The sequence below is a fragment of the Neltuma alba genome, unplaced genomic scaffold (assembly GCF_004799145.2).
Source record: "Neltuma alba isolate B1F8T4 unplaced genomic scaffold, ASM479914v2 tig00013209_pilon, whole genome shotgun sequence".
NCBI lineage: Eukaryota > Viridiplantae > Streptophyta > Magnoliopsida > Fabales > Fabaceae > Neltuma > Neltuma alba.
The window spans coordinates 189,756-207,556 of record NW_021637514.1 but is presented as its reverse complement, the minus strand read 5'-3'; the positions used below and the strand labels follow the sequence as shown (position 1 = coordinate 207,556).

General features: G+C 31.3%; 1 protein-coding gene across 1 annotated transcript; it reads right to left on the bottom strand.

The window, feature by feature from the left end:
* Nucleotides 1–11,178: 11,178 nt before the first annotated feature.
* On the bottom strand, nt 11,179–13,212 carry LOC114735480 (inorganic pyrophosphatase 1). Its single transcript, XM_028923180.1, has 4 exons — nt 12,935–13,212; nt 12,511–12,632; nt 12,203–12,404; nt 11,179–11,725 (listed from the first exon to the last, which is right to left on the bottom strand). Exons 1-4 carry the CDS (start codon nt 13,070–13,072, stop codon nt 11,369–11,371), a joined length of 819 nt encoding a protein of 272 aa, XP_028779013.1. The 5' UTR covers nt 13,073–13,212; the 3' UTR covers nt 11,179–11,368.
* Between the last annotated feature and the right edge of the window lie 4,589 nt (nt 13,213–17,801).

Below are 17,801 nucleotides of genomic sequence, written 5' to 3'. Positions count from 1 at the left end.
CATCATCTTGTATCACTTCAGCAATTTGCTTAAATCCCCTGCAATCATAATGTATATATATAGTATTCATATTATATTCCCTCGTATATATACAGATATCCTGCAATTTTCTCCTTAAGCTCTCTGTTTTTCTCCTAGACACAAATCTAATTTTATATTGAAAACAAACATGTTCTCGACGCTCTTAAGCTCTCATTTGATGCGCCTCGATTCTTGTTTTTATGAGTTAAGAATTTATAATTAAGCTGCATATCTTCATCAGATATTGTAATGTAAAGACCGGCAAATCGGGTCTTGATCATTAGAAGTATTCCTCCGGTCCTTAATATAAAACCTATTTAACTAATTTGATTAGATCAAGAAAATTAAGTAATTTAGTTAATTATAAGAAATATGACACTTTTTTTTAAAATACCATAATTATCTTTTTTTCATATTCTCCCTCTTTTTCTATTTGATTATAGTCTAGAAAGTATCTATAAGAGTAACATAGAAAAAATTGATAATTATGAGAAATAAGTCTTATATTTAGGACTAAAATTAACTCAACAATTAGATCATATATTAAAGACTGATGGAGTATCAATAATTGAGTTTGATGATGATGATATTACCATGAGATGCAAATTATGCCACCATATTTCTTTAATTTCCACTAACTCTTAAAAAGTTATTCAATCACACACATACAACAAAAGTGAGTTAAAGAATTTATGTTAAAAAAAAAGAAAGCTCATATCTTAATGACATTTTAGAGTTTTGAATTACATAGCTATAGTGTCACTATCACGAGTCTCAGATCGGATGAGTTTTCTTGAAAGAGAGGCCTTATAAGGCCTAATTGAGTTCCCCAACCCTGCAAGCTAATAACTTTTAGGTCCCGTTTAGTACAAAACATTAAAAGTGATAGATAGAAACTAGAATTGTAATTGAGAAAAATTATTAAAAAAAATCTTTAGTATGAGTAATTGCTTGTCACATAGGATTAGGCAAACCCATGAAAATAGGATTGAAGAATATTACTTCTTCCTATAGTATTCCTCAATCCTATATACATGGGTTTGTCTAATCCTATGTAACAAGTAATTTTTCATACTAAACACTATTTTCTCAATCTCAATCTTTATTCCTCACTTTCAACATGTTGTAACAAAGGATACCTTAGGGTACAGTTTTGTAAGAATGTAACTTGTGTTATTTACAATGGTGTTTTAATTCCATTGAGAGTCCATCAGCCGAAAAGGGTTGACAGCAAAAGGCCAAGTGAAGCAGTTAACTTTTTTGGCCCTGTAATTCTTCTAAAGACTTGTACTTCGTTTGAGTTACAAATATACAGTTTCAAGTCTAACGAGGTTGAATATTTTATCATATCTCCCCAAAATCCCAACCCACATGCACTGGCTGTAGTAATAGAGTGAAGATAGATCGTGAGCAACAAATAATCTCACTGCGATTGGCTTTTAATGCAGGCATACGTACGTGCCAGCTTAGTGATTCATGAATTATTAATAAAAGAAGCCAAGGGGGTGGGGGCATTATTGTCCTTCACACGCACAAAAATGGGTTACAAGACAAACAATATAGGACGTTTAGGCTGTGAGCATTATTTTCATATATAATCACTACGTCATTTCCATTTCTAACCCTAATTATTAATATTATCCTCTGCCCTACCACGTACAAATTACAACCCACGCCATGTTTTTTTTTATTTTCCTCGTTTCATGCTTCCTGCTGTCCCTTTTTCTGTTGCCACATAAACTTGCAGGTCTCACTCTGAAAACTCATTTTCCAAACACAGTATCCATCTTTGTACGTATATATGTCTCTTATTATCATCCGTCTGTCATATATAGATATATATATATATATATTTATATATTCGTGCCTGTGATGATGATAATAGAGCAATGAGTGGATAATAAGACTCAAAAAGAAAAGGGGTAATCATCAAACAGTTACCATTTTGATTGAAGAAGCAGGCGAATCAGAAAGAAGTTGTGATTCTGTGATCTGCTTCTTCCAGTAAAAGGCTGGATATAATCAACTATATATATATATATAGCAGTAGCTGGTCATCATTATACTCTTTTATATATATATAAATATATAAATATATATGAAATGTTAGTATACGTAGAGGTTGGCATAATGACATTCGACAGTCCCACGTTGTAATCAGTAGTTGTGTTCCTCTTCACCATCATTAGTCTAAAGTGTTATCTTATCTGGTTATTATTATTACTATTATCGTAGTAAAACTAAAACATGCTCAGAACTAATAATTTGTACGAGTAAATTAATTTTGCCTTATGAATATACCTATGGGAGCCTTGGCTTTAGTAGCATATACAGAGGTACTCTTGTAAGACAATAGTTGTATAACAATATTTTATACATAATTCTTTAAAAGACATTTTAAAATATTCTTTAATTAATCCTTCCACATGCAAAGTACCCAGCTCAAGGCATTGCCGACTATATATATATATATATATATATATGTCATATGCTGGAAATTAAGGAATCTGAAAAGCCAAATGGAAGAGGTCAAAAACAGAGTCTCTGTTCAAAAAGGCGCAGAGAGAGGGTTTGTGTAAACAGGGCATGCATATCATAACGCAAACACAATAATGATAGAAAGAGGGCGGGGTCCATTTAGGGTATGTGGCCCCACATGCCATTAAATTCATAACAAGAAGCAAAGATACCCCACAGATTCTTCCTTCTTCCATCAAATCATTGTACATCTGCTTTCATGACTCTCTGATCTCTCCCGCATCGTTTACCTTTCCCCTGCTTTTTTCTTTGTCTCTTTTCTATCACACCCTTTGATTCCTTATACCCTATCTTTTGTGTCATCTTTTCATCCTCTCTTTAATCTTCTAACCTAACACACAGATATTGGCATAAAAGTTTGAGATCTTTACGTGTTTATTAACTTTCTGGGATTTGATTTTCTTAAGGTTTGCTCTCAATAATAAGGTTTCTTTCTTTTCCCCCCCTCTCTTTTGTGAATTTAATATTTGAGGGATCATTGCATTATTGTATACATATACAGGATGGATCTGTTATAAGATTGTGTCTGTTGAAGACTATGCCTGTAAAAGACAAAATTTTTGCTCTCAACAGACACAAGCACACAAAAAGGTTGACTCTTGTCCCTTGCCCAGATTAATTGTCCTCTCTCTCTCTCTCTCTCTGATTTTTCATCATATTCTTACAAAACACATGTGACGTCTCACCAGGAGTAGAATTTTATTCTAGTTTTTCATGTGACATTGCTCTACCAAATCATACTGGAAAGGAAACTATTGATAGTAATTCTACTTGTAAATGGTTAGACAGAAAAATTTCTACACAGGAAGGACCAAACGGGCAAAGAAAAAGAATTATTAAGAGACTAAACTAGCAACCATCCATGAAGAACCAAATTAAACTCTGCAAAGAAACATGTTAAACAATAATAAATGATTAAACCAAAACTGGATTTTGCCCTTTGATCCAGCGAGACGAGTTTCATAAACCAAACGAGCAGACTGGCCACTAATAAAGCACTCTAGAGTTTGGGCCTACATAATGGATCCTAAACGTTAGATTGGGCCCAACATTCCCCACACTTGTGTATCTGGATAATGCGATGTTTGGTTTCTGATTCAGCCAGGTGTTCATAGGTGGGAAGATTTATCATGACAGGAGAGACTAGTCTCCCGTAACATGACCAATGTAGGTTTTAATTCTTATTGAGAAAGATATCCATATTTAGTGTTTGATAGAGTCTTGAACAGGATTATTTCTAATAAGATAATATTTATACTTAGCAAAGAACAAAAAAGGGTAGACAGTTGACATACTAATAGAGAATGGAATCTGGAATCTAAATCCCATTGCAGGAAACAAAAGCAGTAATGCCACGTTGATCTGGCAGCATACTAAACAGAAGAGAACTCTAGGATTTTATGAAGAAATCACACTAGTATTCCATATAAAGGAGTTTGATACTCCTTCGGTCCTTAATATAACACTCAATTCTTGAATTGGTTTTGGTCCTAAATATAAGACTCGTTTTTCATATTTATCAATTTTCTCTAAATTACCCCTATAGATACTCCCTCAACCCAAATCAAGTAAAAGAGGGAGAGGGGGTATTAAGAAAGATGATTATAGTGTTTTAGGAAAAATGTGTCACTTTTTTTATAATTAAGTAATTTATCTAACTTTCTTAACCTAATCAAATTAGTTAAATGGGTCTTATATTAAGGATTGGAGGAGTATATGGGAAGTTCTTCCCCTTCACACTCTTGGGACTCTTTTTATACAGACTTTCGACTTAGTTTCAAACAGGGATCATGACTTGGCATCCTTTACATGATATCAAGTTGACATAAGATTCCGACATGACTAAAAATGAGAAATTTTAAACCAAAAAAAAAAAAAGGATGAACGGTTATTATCTTTGGTGATTAATAAAGATGATGTGGCGAATTTTGAGAAGTGGCAAGAAGATATGCTGTTGAACAAACATACGTACGGAGTGTTGAAGGCCACTTAATGAGGGTGAGGTTAGAATTAATGTAGATGCCCGGCCCCTCTTCGTTGTAGTTTTGTGGGTAAGTGTGTCCCCAAAAAAAAAAAGTTTCACGTTTTGCTTAAAATTGGGAAAACCTTAGATTATATATACTAAGATACGAGTTTGGATTGGTGAAACAATCAAGAGGAGGAGTGATTTCAGATGCATGACAATGAGAGGAGCATGCGCGACGAAAATCTTTAGTGGTTTGATCATTAGCTATGATTTCTTTTTCTTGGTAGCAAGATAAGACAATCAATAAGCCAACCCCTCAACTAGCTCTTACATTTAAAACTAGAAGTTCATTAATACTACTTCCGGTTCATCATATAAGAGTTAGCTTAGTTTTCAATTTAGCTTTAAATATAAGACTCTAATTCACTTTGTCTTTTATATTTATCAATTTTTTTTCTAAGATAGTCCTTATAGTAATTGTACATATTAAATATTCAATCAAATGTTAGTTCTAACTAATACATATGATTATTAAAGGTATTTTAGAGAAAACAACTCCTAATTATCGCAAATAACTAACTCAATAAACTTTTTTAATCTACTCAAATCAGTTAACTAGTTTTTATATTAAAAATCAGAGGTAGTAGCATATTGAAGGGCAGCAAAAAGAATGAAACTGCTAGAGTTAGTTGCTTTCTTTATTTTCTGTTTCTGATTATTGAGGGTAATGATTTTCATGAAAATCATTGAAGGGAATTAAAAAAAAGCAGTGGACAGACATTTGACAGTGACTGACATAATCTTTAGCATGAACCTCAACAAGATCCAGCAGCCTAGAAATTTACAATTTAGCAGAGCTTGAGTTGAGTCTGTAGCTTTTTCTTAAAATTTACAGATTAATCCCAATAATGGTTTAATCAAGGTCCATGTAAAGGTTTGAGCAAGGAAAACTAAAAGATGCTCAGAACTAATAATTTGTACGAGTAAATTAATTTTGCCTTATGAATATGTCTATGGGAGACTTGGTTGTATATACAGAGGTACTCTTGCAAGACATTAACTGTATAACAATATCTTATACGTAATTCTTTAAAAGACATTTTAAAATAGTATTGTTTAATTAATCTTTCCACATGCAAAGTACCCAGCTCAAGGCTTTCCAACTGTATATATATAAATATATATATATCATATGCTGGAAATCAAGGAATCTGAAAAGCCAAATAGAAGAGGTCAAAAACAGAGTCTCTGTTCGAAAAGGCATAGAGAGAGGGTTTGTGTAAACAGGGGATGTAAATCACAACGCAAACACAATAATGATAGAAGGAGGGTGGGGTCTATTTAGGGTATGTGGCCCCACATGCCATTTAATTCATAACAAGAAGCAAAGATGCCCCTCAGGTTCTTGATTCTTCCTTCTTCTCTCAAATCATTACATCTCTGCTTTCATGGCTCTCCGATCCCTCCCCCATCATTTACCTGTTTCCCCTGCTTTTTTCTTTGTCTCTTTTCTATCACACTCTTTGATTCCTTACACCCTATCTTTTGTGTCATCTTTTTCACCCTCTCTTTAGTCTTCCAACCTAACACACAGATATTGGCATAAAAGTTTGACATCTTTATGTGTTTATTAACTTTCTGGGATTTGATTTTCTTAAGGTTTACTCTCAATAATAAGTTTTCTTGTAGATTTTTCTCTCTCTCTATTTTGTGAGCTTAATATCTGAGGCATCATTGCATTATTATATACTTCTCCGGTTTTAAATATAAGACCCATTTTGTAGTGTAATTTTTACAATATAAAATAGATCTTATATTTACACTACAAAATAGGTCTTATATTTAGGATCGGAAGGAAACATATACAGGGATGAATCTGTTTGGAGATTGTGTCTGTTGAAGACAGTGCCCGTAAGACAAAATTTTTGCTCTCAACAGACATGAGCACACAAAGAGGTTGACTCTTGTCCTTTGCCCAGATTACTAGTCCCCTCTCTCTCTCTGATTTCTTACCATATTCTTACAAAACACACGTGACATCTCACCATGAGTAGAATTTTATTCTAGTGTTTCATGTGACATTGTTCTACCAAATTATATGTGGAAGGAAATTATTGATATTAATTTCACTTGTAAATGGTCAAACCAAAAAATGTCTAAGGGTGTGTTTGGATGAAACCAAACCGTGGTTTGGAAAAGTGATTCTGGAGAATAGATTCTGGAAAGAATAGATTTTATGAAAAAGTGATTTTGAGAAGTGAGAGTATTTGGATAGTTGTTATCAGAAGCACTTTTTATATATACAAATTACTAAAAAAAAAAGACATAAGTTAATATGATAATTACAGAAAAAATAGATTTTATGATATATTTTAATTTGAAGGAATAAAATTGTTAATAATATATTTTTTATTAACATAATTAATAATACATAAGATAATATAATTAATAAATACTTAATATGTATATATATTTATAAAATATAAGATTAAATATGTTTATAAAAAAAATAACAAGATACATATCCTATAGGCTTTCACACTCTCCCTTTTTTCTCCAAAAGCAAAACATTTTTGCTTTTTCCAAAACCACGGTTTGTGCAAATTGGGTGGGTGTTTGGGTGACTTATCACCCAAACCATGGTTTGGGGTGTCACCCAAACGGTGCCTAAATAGAAAGAACCCAACGGGCAAAGGAAAAAAAAAATTAAGAGACCGGACTATTAATCATTCATGAAGAACCAAATTAAACTCTATAAAGAAACATGTTAAATAATAATAAACGATTAAACCAAAATAGGATTTTGCGCTTTGATCCAGCGAGAAGAGCTTCATAAGCTAAACGAACAGACTTGCCGCTAATAAAGCACTCTAGAATTTGGGCCTACATAATGGATCCTAAACGTTAGATTGGGCCCAACATTCCACAAACTTGTGCATCTGGATAATGCAATGTTTGGTTTATGATTCGGCCAGGTATTCATAGGTGGGAAGGTTCATCATAGCGGAAGGGACATGGCAAATCAATATTTGAATCATCATTAAAAAAAAATGTCTATATTTAGTATCTGATAGTATCTTAAACATGATTGCTTCTAATAAGACAATACTTATACTTAGCAAAAAGAAAAGGGTAGACGGTTGACATGCTAATAGAGAATGGCTCTTCTAAGATTCGAGCTCAAGACCCAAAAAGATTTAACGGAGCCTTACACTGCTAGACCAAGTCTTTGTTGTTGGAACTCTTTTTATATACTTTCAACTTTGCTTACTTTCGAACGGGGATCATGACTTGGCATACTTTATATGATATCAAGTTGACATAAGATTCCGACATGACTAAAAATGAGAAACTTTAACAAAAAACAAGGATGAAGGGTCATTATCTTTGGTGCTCAATAAAGATAATGTGACGAATTTTGAGAAGTGGCTAGAAGATATGCTGTTGAACCAACATGCATATGGAGTGTTGAAGGCCACTCAATGAGGGTGAGGTTAGAATTAATTTAAATGCCCGGGCCCTCTTCTGTTGTAGTTTTGTGGGTAAGTGTGTCCAAAAAAGAGAGTCTCACGTTGCTTAAAATTGAGAAAACCTTGGATTATATATACAAAGATATGAGTTTGGATTGGTGAAATAATCAAGAGGAGGAGTGAGTTCAGATGCATGACAATGAGAGGAGCATGCGCGACCAAAATCTTTAGTGGTTTGATCATTACCTATGATTTGTTTTTCTTGGTAGCAAGACAATAAATAAGCTAACCCCTTCAACTAGCTCTTGTATTTAAAACTAGAAGTTTATCAATACTAATTCTGATTTATAATATAAGAATTAATTTGACTTTTAATTTGGTCCTAAATATTAGATCCCAATCTATTTTGTCTTTTATATTTATCATTTTTCCCAAGATAGTTCTTGTAGTAGTTGTACATATTAAAGATTCAATCAAATGTTAGTTCTAGTTAATATATATGATTATCAAAGGTATTTTAGAGAAAACAACTCCTAATTATTACAAATAACTAACTCAACAAACTTTTTTAATATACTCAAATTAGTTAACTAGCTTTTATATTAAGGACTGGAGGTAGTGGTATATTTGAAGGGCGGGAAAAAAAATAAAGCTACTGAAGTTAGTTGCTTTCTTTATTTTCTGTTTCTGATTATTGAGTGTAATGATTTTCATGAAAATTATTGAAGGGAATTGAAAAAAAAGAAGCAGTGGACAGGCATTTGACACTGACTGATATAATCTTTAGCATAAATCTTAACAAGATCCAGCAACCTAAAAATTTACAATTTAGCATAGCCTTGGGTTGAGTTTGTAGCTTCTTCTTAAAATTTACAGATTAATTCCAATGATGGTTTAATCAAGGTCCATGGAAAGGTTCGAGCAAGGAACACTACAACAATGCATGGAGGCATATATGGATTTTAACAATTCAAGTGTATCTATCTGTTCTACATTACTGAAAGAAAAGAAGCTAATCAACCAAATCCTTTATTGAATTTATTTTATTCTTCCTGGAAGATCAAAGAATATGAAAGACCTAATCATCAAGAAGCAAAGAGGAGACATGGAGACAACATAATTGCATTTATTTTAAACACCAAAGTGACCAAATTCTAAATTTGTGTAGAAGGCCAAAGAAGTTGACAAGTCAAAGAAAAAAAGGAGAAGGCATGAATGGCGTAGGACAAAAGTGTCGTCATCTCATCTTAGTAAGATCACATAATATAATGTTTGAAAGATGATAGTACATCCGCTACTAAATATATAAGAGCTATATAACTAATTTGTAAATATTAAAAAAATAGTTAAATTAATTATTTGTAATAAATGAATGTTGTCTTCTTTAAAATAACTCTATCAACTATATGCATTGAAATTACTTCTTGATGAATACTTATTAACAATGTAATCATTATAAGCATTATTTAGAAGAAAATGAATAAATATTGAAAAAAAAGTATGTTGAAATCCTATACTCCTCCGGTCATAAATATAAAACCCTTATACTCAAGTATAAGGTTTTTATATTTAAGATCAGAGGAGTATTTAAAATCAAATTAAATTTTTAACTAACTTTTATAAATAATAAGGATAAGATGCACTGATGTTTGAAAAAATATATTGGACTCTGACCAATTTAAATCAAACAATGTAGAACTGTAAAAGCAATGAAGATCTACCAGTGAGTTTTTAACCTAATTTTATGCTGTGAGCTCAAATTTAAGATCTCCGATTAAACCGGCACAATCTGCTACTAGCTGAACTATGCAATGTATCCAAAGATTTTAGATGCGATTGTTTTAGCATTTGTGGCCATCAATATTATTTTTCTTGGTTGAAGTTGACGTTTGAAAGTTGAGGTACACTGATTTGATCTCTGCTTTTTCTTTTTTTGGCTTACAATTGATTCGATATTTATTAAAATTAATTAATGTGGACCACTAAATCATGGCTATCTCATATGGAAGGAAGTCCATTTGGGTATTGGTCCCCATCCCCAGATTTTGAGAGCTTGTTGGATAGATCGTGGATGAAAAATATCCAAGCATTTAAATCATATCTTTTGGTCTCCAAAATAAAGTCATATCTTTTGGATCAATCATTTAAGTGGTAGGAAGACAATAAATTAAAGTTGGATTAAGAGTAATATCAAACTATATATCAATTTATAAGCTAAGTAAATTAAATCTTACATTTATAATTAAAATTAACTCCCTAGTTAGTTCTTACATCTATCATTTATCATTTATTGGGAGAGTATTTCCATACTTTTGAGCTTTTTTCATATTCAAATTCATGAATATCTTATGAATTTTTGCGATCCTATCGTTATTTAACTCGCAAGATTTTTTTCCTATGATATAATGTAATTCTGTAAAATAAGTATATATTTAATTAAATTTTCATCTTTTTTATTCTTTAACATTTGATTTGGGGCATTTTTATTTTTTTGTATACATTCTACTGCTTTTTAATTTTGTTATTTAAATATATACTTAAAATTGCTTGTGCATACCTTATCAACTCTACTTTTTGCACTCACAATCCAACCCTTGCTGAGATACTTAGTCCTTACTCATGCCCAAAAAAAAACAAAAGAAAACGACTTAAGTTTGTTAATATTTTGGTTCTGTATTAGGGAGAGAACATGCAAATAGGTCCAAATGAAATTGGGGATTTGAGATCAAGTGGGGAGAATGATACTATTAATATGTGTATTAATTAATAAAAAGGTAATTTTAGAATCTGTTCTGAAATATTCTTGATTATATTAAAAATTAGATTAAAATATATATTTAAAAAATAATGGGGAAGTCTCTGATTAAAACAAAACTGAAGGATTATCAACATATTTTTTCTAAACATTGCATACCTTAATATTGATGATATTAATATCCAACTAAGATATTCATATACAATTCAAGGTTGGAAAAAAAGACTTGTTCAATATGATGGCAATAATGGAGAATACTAGAGAGACGAAAACATTCATTCATTTAATCATTTTTGACACCTCATATCATGGCCAAAAAAGAGCCATATGATTTGACTGTGTTATAAACCCTCTTAGCCCACACTAATAAAAAATGCCAAACAAGAAAAAACAGTTGTTTGGCAAAGATGAAGTGAAGAATCTCACAATTGTCCATACTCCTTTCTGAACCGGGAATTCTGTAATCTCTTTTGATTATTGAACACTATAACCACAGGCCTTCTTGGACCAATTACACCATTAGAGACATCAGTTAAACCTGACTTAGGGAAAGACCCTAAAAAAGGACTATTTGAATCATGTTACATTTTCAAAGATGTTAAATCATTGAATCAGCCATTACTGCTGAACTCGGAGAGCTTGAGGCAGAGCCTCATGAGCAGACACACAGAGAGTCTGCAACTTGCAATCAGCTGAGATGAACTGAGATGCTTCTTCCTTAGAAATCTTGTTGATCAAGTGAATCAAAACCCTCTCAAGCTCTTCCCCATCACTCCATTCATGGATTTCGGCCTTCACAAGCGAAGGGTCTTTGCATATCAAATCCCACACAGGAAAGTTCTTCCTTGGCATCATGAAGTCTCTCTCTTTCAGCCTCAAGCTTGGGCAGTAGTCCCCACTTCCATCACCAAGATAGATAATCCTCTTGCTTCCTTCAGGGCATATTGAATCTTGAATCCTCTCTATGATCAGACCCTGTAATGGAAAAAAGATTGAATCAATTACAAATGATGTATAAACAGGAAGGTACCTGAATTTATCACAAAAAAGTATAAATTTTCCGATCGGATGTTGATTGGTGGTTACTTTATTCCAAGTGTCTAGAAAATTTTATAAGTATTGCTTATTTTGACTATTATGTCTGAATTGGAGCATACGTCAAACTTTAATCATTATTTTTTTCCTCCTCAGTGTTGAATATAATGATCTCTATTGAGGGAGCAAAGAATCCAGATTCTTCCGTGTTGACAAGCTTTTAAATACAGCACAACTCATGTCTAGATTCTTTGGTGGGGTCACTGAGGCCGGACCCACTTGTATGTTTGCCAAAATCAATTCAAGTTGTTTGATTATGATTAATAATCAAGGGTGAGTTTTCTTCTTCTTCCTCTTCTTCTTCTTTTTCCATCTAGAGCAGAAAAGCAAGAGAATTGAAGGATGAGAATAGAGTACCTTGCACATGTTTGGAGGGCAGAGACTGCATCCATGGGGAGCTTTGCTGAAGTCATGATAAGGCAAAATCCTCAACCTTCCTTCCTCATTAACATAGCCAGGATTAGTGTTAATCTCAGAGAAGCACTCCTTTATTCCCAAATGCTTCAAAATTGTCTCAATGAAGAACATATTTGCATCACTCACAACCCTTAAATCACACCTGTAAAACAAAAACGCCACCATATATGTCTTCTTCTCCCAAAGGAAAGAAAAACAAGGAAACAGAACTTATGTTTGTTTAAATAGAAGAAGAGAAAGATGCATACCCTAAAGCAAAAGCTGCTTTAATGGCAGGGACTACTCTGGGATGTATAGGAATCCTCTTCAGGACTTCTTCAATTTTCTCAATGGTTACTCCTTGTGAATGAAGCTCCATCATCATCCTATCCTATAAAATCAGTACCGGAAAAGGAAGACAGTTATTTCTGTCATAAAACAATAATACCAGAAGCACAAACTTTGGAAGCAAAACTTGTGACACTAAAATGACCCAAAACATTTTTCGTACTATGACCCCAACATCAATGAAATGCCTCAGGGAAATTTCACAATTTCATCCTTCAAGAGGCAATGAGATGATAATATCCTTGAGAGAGCGGATATTCTCTGAACTTGAAACAAAACCAGACTTGCATGGGCCATCATCATTGAAGAAACAAAAGTTTAAATCTTCCCAAATAAGAATCTTACCATGAGAGAGTTCCAAGGCATGGTGGGAAGAAGCTGGTTGAACAAGTCCGTGGCACCGAGCTCGTCGATGACCCAATTGTCACTATCGCAGTCAACAATGGTCTTGTCGAAGTCGAAAACCACCACAATTCCAGACATTGTTACGTAAATCTCAATGACCCAGAAGAACAAACCCTATTGAATGTCTCGTGGTTCTCTCAAAATCAATTCTTGGCGTGGATCCTACAACTCTTGGGACGTGGGTATTTATAGTGAACACCATGGCTAAAACCTAACCCCAAAAAAAAAGAGAACAAAAAAACGGTTCTTTTGATTCCAAAGGAATATTACCTTTAGGGCTTAAGGAGGAGGTTACCGTGAAGGTCCCTATTTCTTGCAGATTGCGCTCTCTGGAACATATCTTTCTCCCGAATCAAAATCCTGACGGCTAGATTTCAAATCTCATCATGTCCGTTGGATCTGTTGCCTTCTAGCTTTGGTCAGTAGAATCGAACGGTGAAGAGATTGGAAAGGATTCTAAGCCAAGAGACCAAAAACGCGGGTGGGAACAAAATGGAATATTCCAAAGGAATTCAATTTTAGGTGGCCACCTTTGAATTGCACTTGCCACTGTCTCCAAGAATATTCTGGGTATGGTTCGGTTTCGGTGATCCTTTAAGAAACTGAGGAAAAATTATAATTAGGTCCTATTTAAGAAAATTAAATAAAAAAAATCTCTTGAAATTATGAAATTATTCTGAAGTTTTAAGAAACCTTTTTACAATAAATTTTATTTGTTTAATTATCAAATTATCCTTTTTTAAATTTGTATTGACAAATAAAAGAGTAGTGGTTGACAGCTTAGAGTATAATAATTGACAACTATCGTGGCTGATTTGACAACTCATGCATTACATTTTGTGATATGCTAAAAAGAATATGTTTTCAAACCAACTGTGATAGTTGTCAATCATTATATCCTAAGTTGTCAATCACTGCTCTTTCAATTGTTAATACAAACTTAAAAAAAAAAAAGAAGGGTAATTTGATAATTAAACAAATAAAATTTATTGTAAAAAAATCTCTTGGGATTTGAGAATAATTTTATGATTTTAAAGGATTTTTTTGTATTTAATTTCTTTGGACGGGACCTAATTGCAATTTTTTCAAAATTTATTTATTTCCTAGTGAAAGGAATTTATTATTTAAAATTGCTAATTTTAGGCATGTGCGGTGTTTGTACAAGTTTCCAAGTGGATGAACGTGACCGCGTACAAATGTTTGAGCTCAAATTGGATTCTATTTGCTTCGTTCTCACATTTGTATGTTTGTGATTTTGTAAATTATTGGTAAATATGTGATCAAAATTCAAAGTGGAGTCTAATCTTTGTCACCATGTGCTTGAGGATGATGGATACATCACCCTCCACCCTGCAATGTTTATGTTATTTTGAATTTTCCCATGGCTATTAGTTTTCACATGTCGGTCAAAATAATTAATTAATGTAAAATACCATGAAAATAAATCGTAGCATGAAATTTCTAACACGGCGTAGAACCATGTTCCATTTGACCAGTTCTATTTAATAATTACTAACACTGTTAATTTTAAAATTATCAAAATTTAACCATAAAGATTAACAGCTAATCTCTTCGTCTTTTTTAATAAATATGGTAAATTATGAATGTTAATGAATTTAATTTCAATTATTTGGATTTAAAATATATTTTGGATGGAGTTGTTCTTATTTTTATATTTTAATTATTTAATTATATACTTTTTAAAGACCAATTTATTAATAAAAACAAATTCTTACGAGTTTATAATCTGAATTTACGATCGAAGTTTACATTGCAAATTTAACAATCTTGATAATGTCCCTAAACATAAAAAAAAACAATTTTTTTTGGTCTGAAATTTTAAATTGGTCTTTTTATTTTTACTCCTATTAAATATATGTTACTTATTATTTCTCTATAGTAAATTTTCACTCATTATCTTTCTTTTTTTTTACAGATAAAAGTATAATTAAAAAGGTGTGTGTATATATGTTTTACGCATTTATTTTTTAACTAATATTTCGAACCATGTGATGCATAATTTTAATAGTTATTTTTTTTATAAAAAGTAATTTGAAATTTCAGTTTTAATTTGAGGTAGGCAAGCATCAGGCTCACCGTGATATATGTTTAACTTGAGATAGTAAAGTCTTTATTATTTGTCATTTAGAGAAGGCACATCTTTGTGCATTACAGCTATTAGATTTAAGCTCTTTGCAAAACCTAATCCTACAAGTAATCTCAATAGATCAATTCAAACTTTTAATATGATAAGACTGTCCACAAAATTATTTATTTATTATTCATATCACAAAGCATATACGCACAAGTTGGATCTTAAAATTCAGTTCAAAAAATATTTATAAAGATACTCATAAATTACCTGTTGATAAAATTCTTGTGCCAATGATGATATTCGAACCTATGCATCTGTGAAGAGTGAATTATATCCTTATTAACTTAATTAACTTATTATGGCAAACCAATACCTGATTCTAATTACTAACCCATTTTTTAAATTGTTTTTATTATCATGTAAAAAATAACAAAAATACAAGTTTGTTTTGTGGCAGTCATAATTAGCTTTATTGTTCTTAAGGTCTATTTATTTTTGCATCTTGATAATATGTTTTTATTCATTAACCAAAAAAATATATAAATTGACTGGTTAGAATTATATTTTTCAATTAATTGGACAAATAAGCCTTTTGACTTGCTTTTGCATGTGAATTGCCTCAGTTAATGAATGAAATTTCTGGAACCCTATTCTTTTCTTTTACCAAGTCAAATCTCTAAAAATTGACTAAAAAGGGGATGAAGTCTAATTTCTTGGGAGTTAATCCATTAGATTTCTCCTGATTGATTATGACCAGTGTTCCGTCTGAAAGAAATTAACTTAGCTCAAACTAATTAGACTTTGGTCCCCTTTAAGGACAAAAAGTAAATCTATAATCAAATTATCATTAAATGACAATTAAAGAATAATTTAATAATGAATAATCAAAGAATCTTAAACCTTGATATCAAATAGCGTAGGTTAATACTCCTCCAATAGTCCAATCCTTATGATAAAAACTACGTGATTGATAAAAATTATTTTTCATACGTGCAATCAATATGATAATTTTAAAAAAATTATAAATTCGAGTGACAAATTGAATTGAAATTTAAAATTTTATATTTAGAGTCAAAACAAATTTCTCAATTAAATCTGCTATTTAATATCAAAACACTTTGTTGAGTTTGGTACTTTTAAATTTAAGTTTTAAAAATAAATGAGTGATTTATCTTTAATATACATCCCATGCCACAAAGATAATGATGATTCATATTTTTAAATTTTGATATTCAATCTTTAATTAATTTAGTGGGTTTGGATGTACCAATGGGTTTTGTCCTACAGATTTTGATGTTCCATCTGCGTCATCACTACCATTATTAAATATTAATAACATATTATAGTTGATCATGACAAATCAAATTTCCTCACGCGTGCATGTTCTTCCCATTGCTTGCAAAGTATTAAAGAATTTTAAAAGGCTTCAATCATGGAAAACGTTAATAAATTTTAATTCTTTTTCACTAAAAACACAGGTAATATAGTAGTCTATATAAGGTTACAAGTGTGATCGAATTTGCAACTTTCTACTTATAGGAAAAATTTTATGCCACTAAATCATAAGTTATTAACAGGGTTATAAAAATTAAATAATTTAAATTATAAAGCTTATTTTGTTGATTTCATAATTTGAAAGATTATTTTATGTTATCATCCTGCAAAATAAAATGCCATTAAACTATTAAACCAATGCACACACCCATACATATATGTATATAGATATGTTTGGTAATAGCTTTGCTTATAGGCAAAGTGACGTCTCTAATTGTGATAGGTGATTATGTGTTTGTGGATTGATTAAAGAAATTATTAAAATAAACTAATGATTATTTTATATGAAAACTTAACTCCCACATTAATATGCAGGTAATATATGGAAATCTACTTAACCTAATGAGATTAAATTTGTTGCTGAATATGGAAATATCCAAATGACGGAAATGAACTATGTGTTCAACAATTTTATACAAAAATAATATTTATGTTTTTCATGTTCTTAGTTTATTAATTAGTTTATTTTATGATTTTCTTAATTATAAATTGAATTTTCATCTAAATAAGTTCTTTTGAAAAGATTGAAAGAGGATTCAAGCAATCCTGCCGTGAAGTGTCACTTCGAAGAGTTTGAGAGAGACTCAAATTGCGAAGTATCAGCCCGTGCCAATTAAGTACTTTTTTTATTGCACGCGCGATAATTTTAAATATTTGTTTGAGATTATTATTTTTAATTCTTGAAATTGAACTTTTTTCCCTAAAATTTAAAATTAATATCTTTTATTCTTGAAATTTGAGTTTATTTTATCTTGATCTCTGAAATTTATTTTATTTTAGTTTGCCTAGATTTCAAGAACTCCGAGTTTTAAGGATGGAAATTAAATTTTAAGAATTAAAAATTGTATTAACACTATTTCTTTTGTAGAAACTAATTAAAAATTTCTTTTAATTTTAACTAAAAAATTGCATTTAATTCTATCTCTTAAATTTATAATTTGTTTTAAATAATTTCAATTAATTATACATATTAAAAGGAGATTTTTATCAATTGCTAGTTTTCAATGCAAATAATTAAAAAAAGTATCTGAAAAAAATATACACATTTTTATAAATAATTTTTTAATGTAAAATAGCCATCTAATTTTAGATTTAAAAACGTACGGAGCGTGATTTTCTTCCCTTCCCCTAAGTGTAGACTTAGAAGAGATCTTAAAA

What these genes read in the sequence shown, in the direction of transcription:
- LOC114735480 (XM_028923180.1), bottom strand. Translation starts at nt 13,072, where the DNA reads ATGTCTGGAATTGTGGTGGTTTTCGACTTCGACAAGACCATTGTTGAC. An exon ending in AAAGCAGCTTTTGCTTTAGG is followed by an intron (nt 12,405 to 12,510) that starts GTATGCATCTTT and finishes TTTGTTTTACAG; the next exon opens with GTGTGATTTAAGGGTTGTGA. An exon ending in GCCCTCCAAACATGTGCAAG is followed by an intron (nt 11,726 to 12,202) that starts GTACTCTATTCT and finishes TTTCCATTACAG; the next exon opens with GGTCTGATCATAGAGAGGAT.